Here is a 21,744-nt window from a genome sequence, read left to right on the forward strand (position 1 = left end):
TCGAATGACTGTCGATAGGAGTGCGGAGTGAAATGATTTGGCCATGGTTCATCCATTGTCAAATATCGACTCGAAAATTCTTTTTTACTCTAAAACAGCTAACAGCTCCAAACATCTGCGAAGCATAAATTATTAGCGAAACCTATTTTCTCGAGCTCTACATCACCGTTACGAAATTTAATTGAAGGAAAGAACATAGAGTATACAAAAGAGCTGATTTTGTTTGCAAAATAATACAAAAAAGTATATTTCAAGCAAGGGCACTCTGTGTTACAAGAAGATTTTAGTATTGTAAAACAATTTGTAACCTTGCAAGAAAAAATATCACACATGTTGGATTTGTCTCCTTTTTCTCAAGGAATCGAATTGAATATACCTAGTGAAACATTTTTATACAGCTGTGATCAATAACGAGGGTTGATCTTATATTTCCGGCCTATTAATTATAGCTCAGTAGGTAGGTAGTACCTATTAAATTTTGAATGGTTTTATTTAATCCCTAAGTACATAAATTCATCCTTACATGCTTTTGTATCAATATTGTTTTTATTCAGAGGTAGAAAATCGAAATTTATTTTTGATATTGGGAATAAGAAAAAGTCCTTACAACAATCGATATAAGCTATTTTTGGAGCGAGTCCTAAATTACTACATGTACTTCAACTTAAACACAAATTTTCCTAAGGTTTTGCACATTAGTTATGCATTTTTTCTAGAAACAACAACAGATTAAGGACGGAATTTTACGAACTTCATAGCTGAGCGATTGTGTTTTTGTTATAGGATCGGCTTTAATCAAAAGTGTATTTCAGAGCTAGTCATTGTCGCTTCTCGAAAATGATTACATACATATGATGTGTTTTCTTTTCGTCATGCAAACAAGACTTTTAACTTGCTGTAAGCTAAGAATTCTTGACAAATAGAGCAACCCTTCTTTTTTTTATATTGTTTTCCATCATCGTAAGCTTAATTCTAGTTTATATTTCTTATTTTTACATACCTATTTTTAAAGTTATAGTAAAGTTTAAAAAAAAAACATACAATTCAGAAAAATGCATGAAATCTTTATTTGAATCGATAGTACGGTCCATATAATTTAATGTTTGAAGATTATTTCATGCAAATATTGACCTTGACTTAGCCTTACATGGTCCATCCGCTTAGTCCAATTTTGGCATATACTCTTTCCAACATTTCTGCCGGTATCTTCCGAATAAATGATTTAATGTTGTCTTGTTATGCGTCAATTGAAGCGGGCTTGTCTGTATAAACATGAGCTTTAACATAGCCCCACAATAAAATAGTCACCGAATTCGCATCTAAATAAGTCCATTGTTGCGGGTGCTGTGTGGCTTGTTGAAACCACATGTCATGCAAGTCAAGCTCTTGCTATTTGGGCAAAAAAAGTTGGATATCATCTCACGGTAGCGCTTACCATTCACAGTTACGTTACGATTCGCATCATCTTTGAAGAAGTACGGTCCAATGATGCCCCCCATAAACCGCACCAAACTGTGACTTTTCTGGTGCATTGCATCCTTCTAGCTGATATTCACTCCAAAATTGACAATTCTGCTTATTTACTTACCCACTGAGCCAAAAATGAGCTTCGTTGCTGAACACAATTTTTCGGTAAAAAAGTGGATCTTAGGCTACAGCTGTATTTTGAAAGGCATCACCTAAATCCTTCCACAAAATTTGTAAACGTTGTTGAGTAACAGAGGCTTAATTACTGCGACCAGCGCCGAGCATATTATTAAATAATTTGCAAGCGTTGTAGACCAAAGTGAAGATGTTTGACAGAGAAACAAAACTCAAAACGTGCTTCATCTGTTTAAACCAGTGTTGCCAAAAAGATGATGGCTAAAAATCACCCTTTATAAAAGCTCAACCATAACAAATATATAATCCAAGCAAGGGCACTCTGTGTTACAAGAAAAACTTAGTATTGTAAAACAATTTGTAACCTTGCCAGAAAAAATATCACAAATTTTGGATTTGTCTCCTATTTCTCAAGGAATCAAACATAAATATAGTGAAACATTTTTATACAGCTGTGATCTAAACTCAAGGCTTGTTCTTTATATGTGCGGCCTATAAATTAATAAATAGTTGTAGGAATATTTTAAGTAGAATTTATTTTGATTTTGCATCAATTTTGTAAACATTTTTCTTCTGACGTAGAAAACTGTTATTTTTAATACTCTCAGATACAAAACAAATCTAGTTAAAACCAGAAATTCATTTTTTCTATATAAAACTAATTCATTGTACGTAAGGTTTTATATTACTTATTAATTTTTCGTCAAAAGGAATAATCCAAGCAAGGGCACTCTGTGTTACAAGAAAATTTTAGTATTGTAAAACAATTTGTAACCTTGCAAGAAAAAATATCACTAATTTTAAATTTGTCTTCTGTTTTTTCAAGGAATCAAATTAAATATAGTGAAACATTTTTATACAGCAATATAATAGCACTAAAGAGATAAACCCCTCACTGAAGTACACCAAATATTCAAGTTTCTAAATGAGATAAACTTAAAGTAAGAACTAATTTTGAAAGATTATCCAGTTTTTTATCACAGTTCATTAACCCCGCTAATTCATACCCATTTAATTTAATATTAAGTTATATTTAATTAGCCCTATATTCATATATGTATCTAGTACAAAGTTTGAAGAAAATCTACCAGCTTTTTAAACACCTTTCTTTATGGCTTCACATTAATATTTAGTAGGAATCTTCCATAGTGATTTTCTATTTATTTGAGGTAAGATGATTAGGAAGGTATTGAACCGAAAGCACTGAGTCTTTTCTTTTGTTCTTGCTAGTGTGGACTCGCACACTAATGTGGTCTTGTTGGTGGAAAACATATTTGATCAGAATTTCTTCCCCATCTTTCGACAGTTTAAGTTCCTGTAGAATGTCAACGTAAACATGATAATCCATTCCACCATTTATTTGATAAGTACATAATTACTTAGGTCCTCAGACCTATTAAGTCAGTTGGGAACCCTTTAAGGGGCATGGGGTATCTACTACACCTACGCACCATCGTGTACGGTTTCCGGAGATGTGTTTCAGCTCCCTCCAACTCTTGCCTAGTGACGCTGATTCCGCCTCGACTGTCCTCCGCCATGTGCTTCTCGGTCGTCCAGCTCTTCTTCCTTCTTGTGTGAGCGGAATCCACTGCATTGCTTGGCCTGCAATGCAGTCGTTACCTTTTCGAAGCGCATGTCCTATCCATTGCCACTTACGTCTTCGTAATATAGATTCTATAGGTTCCTGACCTGTCCTATGAAGGACCTCATTTGATATGCGGTTTTGCCAGAAAATCCTTAGGATGTTACGAAGACCTCTATTCACGAATGTTTGCAGCTTTCTTGTTATGGCTGAAGTAACCTTCCCATAAAGAAGCACAGATTCGACATTTGTGCGAAACAGTCGTAGCTTTGTTCCTAAGCTGATAGAGTTATTCCTCCAAATTTTTGACAGCATACGTACGCCGCTTTTGCTTTGCCAATGTGGCAGATGACGTCTTGTTCAGTTCCGGCTTCGATTGAAAGGATACTTCCAAGGCATTGAAATCTCTCCACTTTTTCCACCGTTTGCGAGAAAATATTTATTTGTGAGGATGGTCGGGTTCCCACAACTTCGGCTTATCTCTCCACACTTGTTGTCATTTGATGGAGATCCATAATCCTATGTGAGAGGAAGCAAACATCGTCCGCGTAATCCAAGTGCTTTTAATAGGATGTCAAAGTCCATTGGATCGCTCCGCTACTTGACACAGCTAAGCGCAGTACATCGATAAGTACATGGCCATTACATAATAGTATAACAAGAAACCTCATACTATTAAGCTGAAGTTCCCATGTTTTACGGTTTTCCCCAGGTTTGTATTTGTTGGGAATTGTGCATATTGACAAGAACCCAAGCACGAATAATTAGGAAAAAAGTCGCCATTTAGTAGAATATTTGTCTTCTGAGTTAGTAATGGAACAAAATGTATAATTACGCTGTATTGTGTATAGTATTAGAAGCTTTAACATGAAATCTAAATCATATTGTCAACTGGAAGGTAACACTGCTATTACCTTGACCTTAGCTGCTTATTTCTATGGAGTCTGGTCAAAACAACATAAGTCCAAAATCTTAGTTTTGAAAAAAACGCGTTTAAAAGTTCAAATTTTTTTTCTAAATCCCGTTGTTGTTATTTCAGAAATATTTTGATGCAATATATCTAGGAATGATGATATTTATATGAATATAATGTTTTTATTTCAAATCTATGTTTGTACATATGTTTTAAGGGAGATATGTTGTTTTGACCAAGCGGATTGTTCATTTCATTTTAAATTGGTGGAGATAATTTCCTGTATTGAAATAAATTTTGTAGACTTAGATACTTTTTTTAACAAATAAATTTATTTCACAGCAATAAAAATAATAGCAAAAACAACAACAAAGTAATTACAAAGCTTGAATATAGTTTAAAAAACATAAAATAGGAATTCTAAGGTAAATTATAGTGTTTTTGTTGATACAACTAATTTCCTTCATCAGATGAATCAACTAGATCATAGTCTTTGTCTTCTACCGTCTCCTTTGACTTCAATTTTTTATAGAAATCATGGAAAATTGTTGGAATTAGTGGTAAAAGGGAAATTATGTCATTTTTTTTTCTTCAGATATCGGTGGCGGTACCACATTTTCCAAAACAAAGTTCGACGAATTTTTTCCTCTTCGTTTGAAACTAACACGTCGAAAATCCGTTTCTTCATTTAATGTTGTCTTAAAAAACATTATTCCTGGATCTGATTTCAAATATCTTATCCATTTGATTGTTTGGAAACCAAACATATTCCCGTCTTCGTCTTTTTTGCGGACAACAAACCCCGCTTTAGCTTTCAATAAGTTTGAAAAATTCCAAACTTCTTCCGGCTTCAATTCATGAACCAAGAATTTTTGCTTTTTCCCACATAATTTCACAAGCTGAAACCAATCATAAGGATGGTATATTTCGGAGTTAGCATATTTCTTTTTTTTTTCGATGATAGCGTGATCAATATCGCATTCCATATGCGTGTGACCAGGAACTAAAAATTTATGCTCAGCTATCTCTATTCCAATTGTGGATGTTTGCATGGACAGTAGAAACATTGCAACAACTATTGTGTTTTTATTTTGCCCTCCACACGTGTCTGAATAAAACTTAACTGATTTGATTGTTGTTGGAAGATTTTTAAGATGCAGAAAAAGACACGAAGCTATTTCATTCGCCTCTCTTCCTGCAATTCCTTCATGCCACATATAATTTTTCGATGTTCCATCTGACAGGTCATGTATGGTAAGATTAAATGTCCAAAGCTGCCTTTTATAAAAGGCAACTGATGTAGACAAGCTTGGTGTTGGAAGGCATTGTTGCAAATCGAAGACAAAACAAGCCTTCGTTCGGTCTTCTTGAGCTTCAATCTTGTCTCTTTTTTTCATTTTATATGCCATATCTGCCTCCTCATGATGGCTTTCCAGCAACATTTTAAGATGGTCTAATTCATCACTCTTTTCTTCCAATGCAACCTTAATTTTCATTTGTAAGGTATCACAGGTGTTACATGTATCCTGTTTGGGTCTTTTAAAAGTAAATTTCATTTTATGAAATTCTCTCTCGTAAATTGTCCTTGATACATATTTTTCTTGTTCTGTGTGGCGAACATTTTTGCCAGAGATAAATTTGCTGGTAAAATAAGATTATCGTTTGTCCTTCGTGTGTAGTGGCTCTCATATGAAGGAAAGGACTTTATGTGATCCTTAACTGACTCAATCACATCATCTGAGGTCTTATTCGGTGGAGTGTGGCAACCGCGTTGATCTGCATGCACAATTCCAGTAACAGATGATAGTTTCTTTTGCAGCACAGTTCTTATGAAGGAGTCAGTTTCATCAAGAGTTGCCTTGAAACAGTTTTTGCATACCCGTTCTCGTTTTCCATTAATTTCGAAGAAATAAAAAAAAGACCATGCTCTGTTTTTAGGATTTGATGTTGGAGTTGAGCGACTGCGTTTCTTACTATCTTGGTTAATTAAATTTCCAACAAAGGATGCTCTTGCATCATGAGAGCCAAGGGACCAATAGTCATCGAAAATATTTTGTTGTATGCTAGGTATTACAATTTTATTACAACCGTTGCGACAATCTCCCAACATTCTTGATACTCGTGCACGCTTAGCAATATTTTTGGCAGTAGTATATGATTTACCTGTGTTTCGATTTAGTTTACGTTGGCGTCGAATAGATCGTTTCCATGGTTTACGTTCCACGTTACTTGTTTCCTCTTGATTTACTGTGTCATTATCATTTTGCGATTCCAGATCTTCCTCATTGTGAATCTCACCAACTGCTTCTGATTGCGGTAAAAAATTTGGATCCGCCACGCTATCATCAGAAAAATCAAGTAATTCCATCAATTCCGATTGGATGTCTGGCACTGATGATGAATCTTAAAAAAAAAAGCCTTTTACAAATCCTTCCTTTAAATTTAAAATCTTCACCCCTTACCTGCTGAAGACGTCCTTATTGTTTTGTTCCAGTTCTGATGGGGATGTCGATGTGCTATAATTTTATTGAAAAGGAAACATTTTTAGAGAAAATATACATACATACATAACTCCTCTCTATTAATTCGTTATTACAAAATTAATTTTTATAAATATTACTTACCCGATCGAGCTAATTCTACAAGCATTTTGGCTCTGCTATGCATTTTTGTTCTTTTTATAATTTTTTTTAATTGCACTTCACAATAAAATATTTCACTCTGAAAAAAATGATTGACTGCACCACAAGACGTTACCTACTCTTCAATGAAACAAAACTAATCATGTTTTCCACGCAAATCGCGAAGCAAAACTGCCTACCTACTATGATTAATTTTTGAAAATAAACCGTGTGTTACAGAACCGCCAGTATTTTATGTAACGACAAAAAAGCGAAGAAGATTTAGTTGGAGTTATGTTGTTTTGACCACATTGTTATTTAGAAAACAGAAAATTTTTGTTTGGTTAAAACAATATAAGTGAAGTTAAGCCGTTTTGACCAAACACAATTTCAAATAAGAAATGTAAGTGCGATTAGGACCATCGAATATCTTTTCAATCGTTTTAGATGGACTTACACTGTTAAGACCAAACGAAAGTAGACTTTTTTTCTTACAGTTCTGTATACTTAACTCAAATTTGACAAAAATGGACTTATGCCGTTTTGACCAGACTCCATAGATTTATGCTAGAGGTCTTGGGTTAAATCCTTGCCTTGCCACCTAATGTTTTTTGACAGGTTTCCTGTTGCGGGGATTTGACAAATCCTCCAAGTGAATTCTTGTAATGAAAAGTGCTTTCTCAATCCCCTCCATTCCTGAAATGACTCGCACACAGGAATGGTCGAGAGTTGTAAGTCACTAGGCCCAAGTTTTCAATGGAAGCTTACGTTATGTTAATTTATTTATTTTTATGTCAATTAAATATAAATTATAATTGTATAACGGTAAATTACTCTTGGTTCATCTTTGAAACTTGTTTTTAAAAATATTGAGTTCTAAATATTTATTCATTTAAAAAATAAATAAATTGGGTGGCGCAACAGTCCGTTGAGAACTAGGACCTAGTGACGTACAACTCTCAAACGTTCCTGTGTGCGAGTAATGTTGTCAGGAATTTCTTTACTTTCTGTAAATTTCCTAGGCTATATTATTAAGTTTGTTTTAAACTAGTTTAAGAGCAAAACTAGTTTAAAAAAGGGTTGAGAATATCGAAATTTGAAGAAATGTCAAACAAATAATTATTCTTAAAACACTTTCAATTTTAACTTGACATCTAATAACTAATTAAAAAATAATAATTCGAAACCCATTTAAATCTATTTTTTAAGTAAAACTAAAACTCAATAACATTGGCGTTAAACTCGGTGTATTATTAAGTTTTAAGGACTTTGATCTCGATTTGATAAAACAAAGTTTCAACGAATAGTGTATTTTATTTTAATTAATTCAAATCTAGTTGCTTACCTACTTAAATATATTTAATGTGGGTACATATCAGTTTTATTTTCTTTATTTTATAGCAAATATATTTTATATTTCAAGCAAGGGCACTCTGTGTTACAAGAAAATTTTAGTATTGTAAAACAATTTGTAACCTTGCAATACAAAAATTCAAAAATTTCAAAATTTGTATCCTGTTTCTTAAGGAATCAAATTGAATATAATGAAACATTTTTATACCAAATTTCTCAGGTCGAGGTCTGTGTTTTTTTGTTTCTTATCGTGATTTGATTCGATACGAAAAACGTGAATTTACTACCGCTTTTTCCTACAAAAGATATTAAGTTTAGGCTTTTTAAAGAAAGGAAGTGTAGTTGCATTTCATTCCAAGTTAAAATGGGCAAACCATTGATTTCAAAAATCCTAAGCAACAGTGAAGATCAAACAAAAAGAGTAGTAGTAGTAGTAGTGTATTCTAGATGTAATTTCCTTTTTACTTATTAGTTTAAGCTAAAGGGGTAGGTAGTTGGTAAGCCAACACATTTAGGCCACTTGCTCTGTTTTGATACCACACGGATTTCAGTATATTCCATACTCGTTAATTGTTATAATAGAAATATCTTAAATAAAGTTTTCGTTTTTGTGAAATGGCAAGAAGGACATGTTTATAGAAGGTAAGAAACTTTCTCCTCTTCTTCATCCAAAAATCATTTGCTAAAACCAACACACAGTTAAGGCACTTAACACAAATAAATATTGAACTGTTTTGCATTCTCCACAAGGGATGATCCACTATTAAGGGCTTTCATGGCTACTTGACTTTCTGCGAAGATCCATCTAGATATCTAGGTAAACTTGGAATGTATTTACAATTTCAAATATTTGTTAAATTGTCGATCGTGGTAGGTGTAGACGATGTTATTAGTTAAAGATGTGAAGGAGTAAAGAATAGGTAAATATCAAATATCATTTTTGAACCACTGTCAGAAGGCTTTAAGCCGAATGACTATATTTGAGGCCGATTATTGGCTGAAGATGTCTAGTGGTATATGAAGAAATACAGAGATTGGTAAAGCGCGATGACATGACATGACGCGGACATGTTCATTTGCGTTAGCCCACACACGACAAACACAACGACAACTTTTCATTTCGGAACGATTGTTCAAGAAAGAAGGATGTTTAAAAAACAAGCGCAAGTAGTTGCCCTTATGGCAATTTATTTATTTGAAAAATAAAAATAAAACAAAAATAGCTTGTTGATGAAAGAGTGGCTTCAGAAACGTTATATGTTAATTTATTGAGAGAACTGGAGATAACTTCACACGAAGATTTAAAAAAATGTTTGCGAATGGAAGCCAAGACGTAGGTATAGGCAACTTCTTTACATTTAATAATTAAAACAGATACTGTTATGAGAGATACCATAATGCCTGATAAAAGGTTATCTGCAACTTTGCAATACCTCGCAACTGCGCAAAGCTGCGAAGATCTGAGATCTGTTCTGCACAATGCCTGGACAAAATTGCCATCTTTCGCAATGCTCACTCGTCGAAATTCATATCAGAAATGAGAATTAGTTCGCGAACATCACCATACACGACGAACATGACAGCAAACGAACATGCAAAAATCAAAAATTTTCGCCAACAACGAGCGGTTCGCATACAGCGAGAAAACAAACAGTGAACATGAGCAGATTCGCCGAACATGTTCATCCTGTATGCCCAGCTTAAAGGTGGCCACAGACCGCGAACATGCTCTTGCTCGCGCTAAATTCGTCGTATGTGGTGTTGTTCGCGAGCGGCTCGCTGTTGCCGAAAAATTTCGATTTCATCGTGTTCGCCGGTTTCAATGTTCATCGTCTGTGGTGATGTTCGCGAGCAAAACTTCATTTTTATTCAGATTTTCGTAGAGTTCACATCGCGGAATAAAAACAATGGTGACAGTAAGCCGTGATTTCATTGATGAATTCATCCAAATTTTGAGCGGTAAAGATGCGATTTGGAATTGTGTGTGCGACAGTTATAAGAATAAAATTAGAAAAAAACAAATTTGGAACAATGTATTAAATGTATTTGCGTGCATCATACAGGCGAGAACTTGCTTGATTTTCTTCCTTTCGCAAAGGTAAATCATCATAAGGGCAACGACTTGCACTTTTTCATCACACATGATGTTTCCTCCTCGGAGATTCAAAACGAAATGAATGTTCGCCGTCTGCGGAGGAACGCAGGCGAGCATGTTCGCCGTCTGTGGCCACCTTAAGGCACGTATCCCAACTTGGTTAGTACGGCTAAAAAATTACGATTCTTTTACTTCGGTCAAAGTTGGGTTCAAGTTTAAACTACTGATTAACGTTTGAACTTTTAAAAAAGAAGAATGAGGCTACCATTTCAGTAGAGCTTAGTGCATCAAAAGATTTTCTCCTGGAATTATTGTAGTTTTTCATTCGTTTTACTAATACCCATATTACAGCGTTTCAAATGTTCTTCAAGTAGTGGGCACCATAAATGACTTGCAGCTGAGTAATAAAAAATGCATTGTCAGACTTTTTTTTGCATATTCAGCATTGTTTGGACAAGTTGTTTTATTAAAACATTTTAAATACTAGTTTTCCATCAGCTAATGTAGTAAATGAAATGACACTCTAAAACTATATTCATTAAATATGTACATGAACAACTATGCTTTCAAACGACAGCATTGAATAATAAATAACATTATTTAAATAGGCACAATAAATATTATTGATTATGCGGTATATTGAGAACGACTAGATTACATATCTATAAAACCCCCATGAACCTCCAGTTTTAATAACTACAAAATTTTATAGAAATATTTTGTCTTAGCTTTTAGTTTTAGATAGGTACACATGCCTGCTTGTGATTTTTAAATGAGCTTTGTTATTTTCGTAAAAATTAATCTGTATTTGATAACGATTATTTCATATAATGATGCTATCAATTGATGAGATTATTTGTTATTTATTGTTGTTACTTTTTTTCTTATTGTTTTTGATGTGAACCGATTCATACTGCAAATAAATGAATACTTGATCGGATTTGATATACCATATACTATCAAATCTGTATTTATTAAAATACAAACATGATTTTCCAGTCTTATTGTTTTTATCAAACTTATTGAAACAGAAAAAAAAACAGACGCCAATGACGTGTTACTTCTTTTAATTGCGAAATGATAAAATTGCTTACACCAGCCGCAAATAAATTTGTATTTTTTGCTTTTTTCTTTTCAAACATGTATTTCCAATTAATTTATGTGTCATCATAAACCAAACATTTTATAAACAAAATCTTGTTTTTACTTCTTCTCGATAACGTAGTGTTGCTAAATTAGGTATTGGTATTTTTTCTAATGAATTTGACTTTTTACAGGACAAATTTTGTCATAAGTTCCAACAAACCTAAACACAATAAATAGTACTAGGTAGTTTATTTTAATCAATTAATTTCCATGAGTAGAGTTATACGCATATACAGAGCTTATCAATTGAAATAAGTTACATAATCTTCAATGGAATTGAACTTTCGAAATGATGATAAAATGTCACTGATTAGGGCTTTGGTTTCTATTTTTGAAATAATTGCCTATTGTAAGGATGTTCGCTTTTGCGAGGCATTTGTCTGATTGAGAGACTTCGTAGTCAAGTAACAAGTTATTAAATTTTTTGATCTACCTACTTACACAAAATAAAAATTGAATTTATATATTTTTAATTTTGTTTTATAGATGCATCAAACATGAATGAAGGTGATTCAGCAGGAGGGGGGCAGCAAGGGCATAGCCCGGCCCCTCCTGCTGTGCCAGACCGCAGATCAACTATACCAACGACAACAATTTCAATAGCAACTTTACAAACCCTTTCGTCTCCCCTATCTACATCATCGTCATCATCTTCATTGATCTCTTTAACATCTCAAAAAAATTCAACAATTATTGATAACAACACCACAGCAACATCATCATCATCATCTAGTTTTCAGCAAATCTTTAATCAACAACTAGGCATACAAAATCAACAAACAACACCAACAGCAGCAACAAATAGTGGATCTGCGGTAACGTCATCATTAGCATCTAATTCCAATTTGTCACAATATCAACAACAATTACAACAGCATATGCAAACATTGAGATTTGCTGCAACAGCATCGGGCAATTCTTCTTCTAATAATAATATAAATCAACAACAACAACATCAACGTATTTTACAAATACAACAACAGCAGCAACAACAACAGGCAACGGCTTTAAACAGTTCCTACAATAATAACAGTGCAGTGAGTAGTAATAATCCAGGAGCAAGGGCAGGACTTCCTGCTAACAACAACGTTAATCTGACACCAACACCTACTGGCTCTTCATTGGCAACATACAGCAGCTCCCCAACGGCGCAGTCACCAAATCAATCGCCGTTAAGTAAACGCATTAAGCTAGAGCTACCGGACGGCAGTAGTGCGGGGTCAACGTCCCTGCCTACCATTGCCGTTCCCTCTATTCCAAGTGATTTCAACGCTCTGAAAAAACGAATTTTGGAACACAAATATTCTCGCATAAGAAGCTTAAAAGAAAAGTATGTTTTAACTTTCTCAATTTTGTATTTTATAGATTTTAATTTATATTCTATAACAGATACTCTGAAAATGTTGCCGAATTATTTTATCTACAAAGCGGTGGTAATATGATGGACTATCCCACGTGGAGAAAGAAACCACCAAGCCCGCAGTTTATTAGCTTTAGCAATGCATATCGGTTAGATCAATTAGTCAGTGAGGAGACTAAAACGGTAAGTTATTTTTTTTTTTTTAAATACATTTCATAAAAGTATTTGCATTCAAATGATGATAAAATGTCACTGAAAGGCTTTTTGAAACTATTTTTGTTTTAATCGGCTTTAAAAAGGATGTTCGCTTTTGCGAGGCATTTGTCTGATGGATCTTAAAAATACATAACTGCGTTAAAAATGTTGTTATCTTTTTTAAAACTACAGCTATCGAACAAAAAAATAGAACGCTTTAGAAAAAACTAGTTTCAAATATATGTTGAGTAGAACGGTTTAAATAATTTTTCCTCTAGCATGTTGTCTACATAAAATAATTAGGACAACCAAGTCTAAAAAGTACCGTTATCTTTGTTATTTTTTTTTGCTCTTGCCCTACTACAAAAATAGCAAACACCATTTTAACTGATAAGTTTTTATTTTGTGCTGGAAAGTTACTATGTTTTTGTTAAACGTCATTTATTTAACAAATATGTATACAAAATGTGTCTTGAAGTTCGTTCATTGCATCTCGGAAAAAAGGACAATTAAGAACAGTGCCGATTTAATAAGTAAGAGTAAATCAAGGTTTTGATTATAAGTTGCCAGGCCACCCCTCAAAAAACGAGTGCGATAATTTTACGTCGTCTCGCACCAATATGAGTGAAATATATAAATAAATCTGTATGGAACCGAAAGTCGAAATATACGGATACTTATCGAAAAAAAAACATTAGAAATCCCATGAAATCAGCCAAAAATAAGAAGAAACAAAAAAAAACATTTTAACTTGGAGGAGAAATTTTAATGGTTAGGTTCTGTCTATGGCCCCTCTTTTGCTAAGAAATCAGCTATTTAATTTTTCTAGACGCTAACGTGCCCTGGTACCCGAGGATGTGAGACTTAATTGTACTTGCCCAGAAGTTTCTGTGGTCTTTCAAATCAATGGTCTTTCTCTAGTACCTACGGTTTTTCCTTTGACCGTTCCTTCGTTGGAAAATCTCAATAATGTGTCCGGGCCAAGTTGATAATGACTTCCATTCCTGCTCCGGGACAGGTTCTCATAGCTCCAGTGATGCATATACTAGACATGACATTCTTTATATTGTATCTAGTTTTTTTTTTTTTTTTTTTTACTATTTATATTTAATCCTACTGATAGACACCATTAACTAGTTATACTCCGTCCTTTTTGAATAATGTCAAAAAGAGTTTCTTCAAACTTCTCTTCTGCTGAAAAAATGTTATAAACAAAAACCGATATATATGTACATATTATGCCGTGAGAATCAAGAAAACCTCTTCCTATGGACACCCTCCAGTTGTGATTAACTCCTTAACTGATTTTTCTGCCTGTGCCTCTGTCGCCCTCCTACCTAACAAGTTAAAATTTGGAAGACAACATTCAAAGTTGCAAACGATTCTTGCCCGGAAGCTACTCCTACTCCATCCCACAAAGTTTATGTCAAAAATTCATTGGTAAGTCAAAAAAGTACTACAATTTTGAGCACATATCTTTGTAATTTGAATTGAAATCAAACATTTTCTATTGAAATTAGTCCTTAGAAATCAATTTATGTCTTGAAATAAAAAATAAATTATTAATTGACAATTCAACAAAAGATTTTGTATGCATTAGAAAGCTGATAGTAAGACTTTTTATCTTTAATGGATATTTTAATAAATAATTACAAAGAATAATAAGTAGTAGGACTGTCATGCTAGAGGTCTGGGCTCAATCTTTGCCTGTATCTACTACCTAAAAGTCCATTAAGAATAATTCTTCTCATGAAAAGTGTTTCTTTAAATATCCGTTCGGGACTGGTTGTAAGTCAAACATTTGTTATTTATTTAGATAAGAATGATTGTGTTATATTTGTTTAAAGCCAATAGCTTATGATTAATAATTTTGGAAAATACATTTTTTTTTTGTTTCAGCTTCAGAATACGCAATCTCAAACCATTGGTCAGCAGGGCGCTGCTTCATCTGCTACACTTCCATCGTTGATAACACCATCCACCACATCCTCGCAATCAACACCTGTAGTATCGACAGCAGCAACTAGTTTCCCTCAAGGAGCTGAAATTAAAATTCCAGCTGTTGGAGCAACACCTGTGGCAGTTTCAACACAACTACCAGCAGCGGTGGTTCAGTTGACGCAGCAAGGTAATTTTTTTTTATATTTCTCTATTTCTTTATTTTCTGTTTTTATTAACTGTTAAAATCATTATTTATAAAATTAATTTTCTAAAATTTATTAACAAAACGTTATTCTTCTTAACGAAACCAAAAATAAAGTATGGATAAATAAAAAAGAAAACATACTTTTTGTGTCATAATCTAAACTGCACTGAATTTTTTAAATGTTTTATGTTTTTTTTTTTCATTTTGATTTCCTTATTTTTATTAATATGGTTGATTTCATAATCTGTTATAATCCTCGTTTGGCTGTAAATATTTAAAAAAACAAATAAACTTCTTTGTACTTGTATATTTAAAATAATATAATCTAGTTAAAGATGTCTTAAGTCTATAATCCATCTCACAATAATCTCAGTGCATTATAAACGAACGAAAAAGTAATAAAAATTCAGTTTGATTTCATACCCTTTCCCACATTAAAAAAAAAACTTAAATTGGTTTCAAAATTCAAATAGAAAAAAAGAAAGTTCAAGAATTTGTTTTATGTTTTTATATTTAATTTTCGAATCATTTTAATATACAAACAAATCCTACGACGAACGTACTACAAATATGATTTTTTTAAGAACAAACTTAAACAAAAACAACACCAAACGAAAAAAAACTACAAACAAAATGTATTGGATTCCATATTTTTCCCATAGGTCACATACCCGGTAGACCTTTAGGAGGTCGTCACGGGATGGTCTTTGGTCAAATTCACATCCCACCTGCTGTAGGAAACTCTTCCGTACCTCTTGTACCAGGTGCCTAATCAAACGATCATTCTCTCTTTATTTTTTGTCATTTCGATTTCAATTTGAATTTCTTTTTGGATTTTTATTTTTCTTAGTTAATAAATATTTTTATTTTGATTTTATTAGAATCGATAATAAAATAAGCAAAAAACAAATTTATTTAATTGGATATGCGAAAAAAAAATCAAAGTTATTATTTTGTCCTCCATTTTTGTAATATACATACATATATTTTTAATGTATATTTTAAAAATAAATTTTCTTCAGTTGTGTTTTTGTTTATTAGTTTGTGAGTTGAGATTATTTTTTGCAGTTGGAAAACAGCGTACAATGTTGAATACGCAGAAGCTTTCTCCCATTGTTTTTTTTTTTGTGTTCTTCTTTAATAATTTGTAGAGATTGAAGATTTATAGATTGTATAATACATAGTTTTGCTTAGGAATGTTTTATTTTACGTATCAAATATTTAGAAAGCATGTGATGATGGTAGTTGTATTAAATTGACAAAAAATATCAACAAATATTATGAATACTTAAATTTTAAAACTTCGTAGGAATTGTAAGAACTTTAAAGAATGTTTTATAAACTTAGTCGTGCCATATGTTCTTTTACAAGCATAAACCACCATAAGACAGGACCTAAAAAAGATGTCCATCGGAATATTTTAAAATTTAATGTAAAAAAACTTGTAAACCTTTGGCTTGAGGTATCACCATACAAATAAATCGCAAGGTGTGAGGTGTCTCATTACTTACATACTTGCTGATCAGTTTATTTGGAAAATTGCCTTTAGCCTTTCCATCGATACCATAGCTTTGTAAGGAGTGTCATCGTGCTATTAAAATTGTGTTCGGTTTAACACAGCTGCAATTGTAACAATAGAAAATAAATAATACAAATTACCCCGCTCGCTGAAATGCAACACCATGTTGATGTTGTTTTTAAACAATGTAAACGTTTTTAATGGCGTTCTCTAAAGTTTTTGAGCATCAATATCGCATTTTTTGTTTGTCAACATATCCATCAATATAGATGGATGCAAGCATAAGTGCTGTCTGAAAACATCCAAACATTGTTCTTGTGAAGGATTCTCCCAAAGGATAGTCGCTTTCTTTGAGATACTGAACAATTTTGCAATCCATCTACGTGGATTTCAAATAATTTTATTTCGAACTTAAAAGGCACGTGTTCAGGCGTTGTTGCTGACGTTATTGGTTCAGAAATAGGTCAATTGATCATTGTGTCTTGCTTGAATCTTTGTACCCGCGTAAATTGTACATATTTTCAACGTTAAAAACAATTTTTATTTAAAAGATGCTCGATTTATCGCGTGAAAGCCACAATAAATTTTTAGAGTCGAGGGGTTCAACAATTATCTGTAGACCATTGATGGCCCTTTATGTGTAAATGTCCACTAATCAGCTCAGAAATTAATCTACGTAATATTTCCAATTCTGGAGATTATCTTTCTCTTCTGAAAGGGTTTAAGCTTATAAATACGGACGAAACTGGGATATTGGGGTATTATCGCGAACCCAAAGAGAACCCGCCTCACTTTATGTCAACAGAATCCAGACTAAATTATAATTTATTCATTGTTTACTATGTAAATGTTTATAATATTAAAATAACTGTTTATTATTAAATGGATGTTTTAAGCAACAAAGTCTTTAAGTTTTGTAACTGAACTTATGACACGACACAGATGCATGAGGTTGGGTCAAATAAAAATAAACAAGTCAAAATTCATGAATATGAAAGACTGAAAGAAATACCGAAAGGTGTTTATTCAAAAGTTTACGGTGGCTAATTGTGATCACCTCCCCGAGAAATAACACGACTAAACTTTTCAAGCAAAATATAGCCAATGCTTCTTTTTTTATGGGCATTTTACATTTTCAAATAAGTAAAGTTCAATATCTCGTCGTCATCTAGTCCAACAACTGTTGTAAACAGTTGTACGTTTAAAACAAAGAGTCTTTCCGACAATCATTCTTTGAATGAGAGAGTCGTCTCTAACGTATCCTCGGAGAAAATGATCTCCGTTACTGAAGATGATTTTTCGATCAATTTGAACTAGTCAGCCAAGATACACTAAGATAGTTGGCGATAAACCGGCTAGAGTTCTTGTAAGTTGAATTTTCAATGCCTTGAGTAATCAACAAGACTGGCTTTTTGTCAACAATAACTGACAAATAAGGTTTCGATTCTTCACGTCACTAAAAGCAAACATTTTCCCACGAGTTTCATTCTACTGTCGACCGAAAAAAGCTCTACAAAATGTTCACCATGTTTGTAGTAGACGACTGCACAAATATGTAGCTATTCAAAATTAAACCTCTATTCTGAAAACCCTTTAGAATTCCAGTGATAACTAAAAATCCCTGAAATTATTTTTGCGATTCAACTAAATTGACGGAAACTTGAGCTTAATTTTCTGGGAAATATTTAATTATGAAAAGTTTGTTCTATAGGAATATATAGGAATGTTATATTTTATGCTTCTAAAAAAAGAGAGAACCTATTCCGTTTTATAAGGTGTTCTATTTTATTCATTAAAAAAAAATAATCTCAAAGCTTATAAACTCTCGAGTGAGATTTTTAAGTAACATTTATGTTTGCCGAAGGAAAAGTTTTCAGCGAAAACTTAAATTCAAAATTCAGAACTATAACATCGAATTATTGGGCGAATAATAATTGGTTATAAAGTCTAGTAAGGCACTTTGTTTGTTCCTTAATAAGTGGCTCTTTATAAGTCATCACTTTTATAAATAGTGTTAAATTCAAAGTATTATGAATTGACATTCTTTAATTAAGGCAAGGGCACTCTGTGTTACAAGAAAATTTTAGTATTGTAAAACAATTTGTAACCTTGCTAAATAAAATACAGCGCAAAATCTTAAATTGTCCCTAATTCATTTTGGGTTAGTTATGAAATTAGTGCAACAATTTAATATTAATACAAAAATCATATATCACTCCATTTGAACTTCAGCTGATTATGTATGGGTTACTCATGTTTATGACTGCGTTCCTTAGCTCAGGCGCTAAGAATTTGGAAAGCCACTTATCAAAACATTTTTTTTTTCGAAGCAATATTGAAAGTGGTTTTTCGTGTTCGTCATCATCATCATGATCATAAATCGATTTTTTTTTTTAATTTTGCCTGAATTATTCCTTTTCTTTCTTTTTGTTTGTTTTAATATTTTTGAAGGAATGCTTTTTCACTTAACATTTTTCCAAAAATGAAAATCTGAGAGAGTACTAAAAAAAATATATCTACTGCATGATTGTTGTTGTTGTGATAAGATAAGAACAAATAACCTTCAGTCTGAATTTGTCTTCGAAGCTATAATCAATATTAATTTATTTTTGTTATTACTTTTCTGTTTGTTTTAAAAGGTGGAACACCACTTGTACCTAGTGTATCTGGTAATTCAAGTATATCTGAGAAACGTAGATCAATATCAAATGCTGGTCCTGCTTCAGCTATCGCCCCATTGCCAACAACAACACCCGCGTCTGCAATTTCAACAACAGTACCATCATCAGCACCATCAACGTCATCAGTTCATGCAACGTCATCAGTTGCAGCGACCTCTGTTACCACGACCAATGGTGCCACAAATTCGTCCGCTGCAACAGGTGCAGTGGGATCTTCTTCGCATGCACAAAATTCACCCGCACCACCCACCACACCTAATGCAACGTCGGGCAATGGATCTGGCCAAGAATTTTCATTCAAAGCCAAACAAGAGGTGTACGTGATGCAGCGAATAACAGAACTACAGAGAGAGGGACTATGGACTGAAAAACGCTTGCCAAAACTTCAAGAGCCCAGTCGGCCGAAAGCCCACTGGGATTACTTGCTGGAAGAAATGGTATGGCTGGCCGCTGATTTCGCTCAGGAGCGTAAATGGAAAAAGAATGCGGCCAAAAAATGTGCCAAAATGGTGCAGAAATACTTCCAAGACAAGGCAAATGCAGCTCAAAAGGCCGAAAAGGCCCACGAATTGCATCTGAAGCGTGTGGCCGCTTTTATATCCAAAGAGGTCAAGATGTTCTGGTCGAATGTTGAAAAGCTTGTCGAGTACAAGCATCACACGAAACTCGAGGAAAAACGGAAAAAGGCTCTGGATCAGCATTTAAGTTTTATTGTCGATCAAACTGAGAAATTCTCACAGCAATTGGCCGTTGGTATGAACAAGAGTGTAGTTGAAACCAGTGCAAATCCAAGCATCAATTCCAGTCGAATATCTTCGCCAAAACGTGAAACTGCTTCTGATGGTAAGTAAACTTAATAGAATTAACGTTTTTTGTTAGAAAATAGAGTTTGAATGATGATAAAACGTCACTGATCGGTTGGTTTGATCTATTTTTGAGAAAACCTGACTGTATAAGGATGTTCGCTTTTGCGAGGCATTTGTCTGACTTAAAAAAGCTCTACTTGTTATGATAAGATATCTTTGAAGGCTGGTTTTATTTTAAGATTTTCACTTCTTATTACAGATGAATTCCGACCAAGTGAAGAAGGGTCAGAAGACGACGAAGAGACCATTGCTAAGGCCGAAGAAGAAGCTGCAGATGTCAATGAAGAGGTTGCAGCTTTAGAGAAAGAATCCCAAATGGACTTGGATGATTTCTTAAAGGGCTTGCCCAAGGATTATCTTGCGAATCGTGATAAAATTGTTCTCGAAGAGAATAAAAACGAAGAAGCTGAAGATGACGAAGATGATAAGGAATTCCAAGCTCACGATGAGCCAAGTGAAGATGATGAGAATACAATAAGTAAGCAGGAAGCTGAAGAGGCAGGTGTCGATCATAAAAAGGAATTGGATGAATTGGAAGTGAGTGTCGATATTACTTTTTATAATGTGGTAAATGTATAGAAATTGATAACTAATAATTTTATTTTTTTTTAATAAAAAGGCTGACAACGAAATGAGTGTAGAAAAACTTTTGGAGAAATACAAATCCGGAAAGATGGGTTCTACATCAAAAATGGAGTTGGACTCTGATGACGATGAACAAAGTAAGAATACAATTTTTTCGGAAAAGAAAATATTTAACTAACCGCTTTTTAAACTTAATAGGTGCTGATTCAGATGACGTCGAAACGGAAGAATCGGAAGATGAAACTATGGCCGATGAAACAGCAGAATCTTCAGCGTCCGAAGAAAACGAACAGGATGGCTTAAAAAGTTTAGTTGAAGATGTAAGTACATACAATTTTTTATTAAAACTCACTGCGGATTTTTATTTTAAATTTAAATCATTCAAAAATGATGATAAAATGTCACTGAATGTTGGATTCAATCTATTTTTGAGAGAATCCGACTAACAAGGATGTTCGCTTTTGCGAGGCATTTGGCCGATGTATGATAAACAAAATTAAACACAATAGTCAAATTCTTATTATATTATAAAATTAGTTATACAAAATACAACCTATTGCTATTTTAATTGAGTGTAGAATAAGTAATAAGGGATAAGGTTTTGTTTTAAGGTTTAAAATGGAATAGGTTAATGAAGAAATACATATGTAAACAAATCTTTTGCACTTATCCAAAATGTTCTCTAACAAAAAGTGTTATTGAATATTCTTCCCAAAACTGTGCTAGAATAATTCAATTCGATGAATGCCAAATGAGTGTTTACAATAAAGAAACTAACTCATTCTAGATCGTTGATTACAAGTTCCTATATTTTGTGGAATATTCCTTAATCAATATAACCATAAGATGATTTGAATTGTTTTAGTGTTGTGCAATAGTGTTCAAACAACGATAAAATGTAACTAAACGTTGGACCCGAACTATTTTTAAATGTATCGAATAACAAGAATCTTTGCAAGGCATTTGTTTGATGTAATAACTCACAAATAACCCTTTAAGCTATAAGATTTTTATAAAATATATACTCATGCCATATTTTTCCAGAAATTCTAACTTATTTCTATACCAAATAAAGTGGAA

The 21,744-nt window shown here is 33.2% G+C and overlaps 1 protein-coding gene and 10 non-coding genes across 14 annotated transcripts in view; all 11 read left to right on the plus strand.

The window, feature by feature from the left end:
- LOC129950869 (helicase domino) overlaps positions 1–21,744 on the plus strand; it is a 47,841-nt gene that overhangs the window by 2,218 nt on the left and 23,879 nt on the right. For all 4 annotated transcript variants that reach the window (XM_056062794.1, XM_056062795.1, XM_056062796.1 and 1 more), the window contains exons 2-8: positions 11,799–12,642; positions 12,702–12,855; positions 14,767–14,995; positions 19,172–20,056; positions 20,279–20,616; positions 20,699–20,801; positions 20,863–20,984. In XM_056062794.1, the coding sequence (XP_055918769.1) occupies positions 11,810–12,642; positions 12,702–12,855; positions 14,767–14,995; positions 19,172–20,056; positions 20,279–20,616; positions 20,699–20,801; positions 20,863–20,984 (2,664 nt within the window). In that variant the 5' untranslated portion in view covers positions 11,799–11,809. The remainder of the gene's footprint in view (positions 1–11,798; positions 12,643–12,701; positions 12,856–14,766; positions 14,996–19,171; positions 20,057–20,278; positions 20,617–20,698; positions 20,802–20,862; positions 20,985–21,744) is intronic.
- Positions 254–391, plus strand: LOC129953013 (small nucleolar RNA psi18S-841/snoR66). The gene has a single exon (XR_008782443.1). It is a non-coding gene; the product is annotated as a small nucleolar RNA psi18S-841/snoR66 (small nucleolar RNA).
- Positions 1,913–2,047, plus strand: LOC129953011 (small nucleolar RNA psi18S-841/snoR66). Its single transcript, XR_008782441.1, has one exon. It is a non-coding gene; the product is annotated as a small nucleolar RNA psi18S-841/snoR66 (small nucleolar RNA).
- LOC129953009 (small nucleolar RNA psi18S-841/snoR66) lies at positions 2,323–2,457 on the plus strand. Its single transcript, XR_008782440.1, has one exon. It is a non-coding gene; the product is annotated as a small nucleolar RNA psi18S-841/snoR66 (small nucleolar RNA).
- LOC129953014 (small nucleolar RNA psi18S-841/snoR66) lies at positions 8,140–8,274 on the plus strand. Its single transcript, XR_008782444.1, has one exon. It is a non-coding gene; the product is annotated as a small nucleolar RNA psi18S-841/snoR66 (small nucleolar RNA).
- Positions 11,596–11,703, plus strand: LOC129953006 (small nucleolar RNA Me28S-Am2589). The gene has a single exon (XR_008782437.1). It is a non-coding gene; the product is annotated as a small nucleolar RNA Me28S-Am2589 (small nucleolar RNA).
- LOC129953003 (small nucleolar RNA Me28S-Am2589) lies at positions 12,902–13,008 on the plus strand. The gene has a single exon (XR_008782434.1). It is a non-coding gene; the product is annotated as a small nucleolar RNA Me28S-Am2589 (small nucleolar RNA).
- Positions 18,586–18,721, plus strand: LOC129953012 (small nucleolar RNA psi18S-841/snoR66). Its single transcript, XR_008782442.1, has one exon. It is a non-coding gene; the product is annotated as a small nucleolar RNA psi18S-841/snoR66 (small nucleolar RNA).
- On the plus strand, positions 20,101–20,207 carry LOC129953004 (small nucleolar RNA Me28S-Am2589). The gene has a single exon (XR_008782435.1). It is a non-coding gene; the product is annotated as a small nucleolar RNA Me28S-Am2589 (small nucleolar RNA).
- Positions 21,046–21,151, plus strand: LOC129953005 (small nucleolar RNA Me28S-Am2589). Its single transcript, XR_008782436.1, has one exon. It is a non-coding gene; the product is annotated as a small nucleolar RNA Me28S-Am2589 (small nucleolar RNA).
- LOC129953007 (small nucleolar RNA Me28S-Am2589) lies at positions 21,544–21,642 on the plus strand. The gene has a single exon (XR_008782438.1). It is a non-coding gene; the product is annotated as a small nucleolar RNA Me28S-Am2589 (small nucleolar RNA).

The sequence above is a fragment of the Eupeodes corollae genome, chromosome 3 (genome assembly GCF_945859685.1).
Source record: "Eupeodes corollae chromosome 3, idEupCoro1.1, whole genome shotgun sequence".
NCBI classification, from domain to species: Eukaryota; Metazoa; Arthropoda; class Insecta; order Diptera; family Syrphidae; genus Eupeodes; species Eupeodes corollae.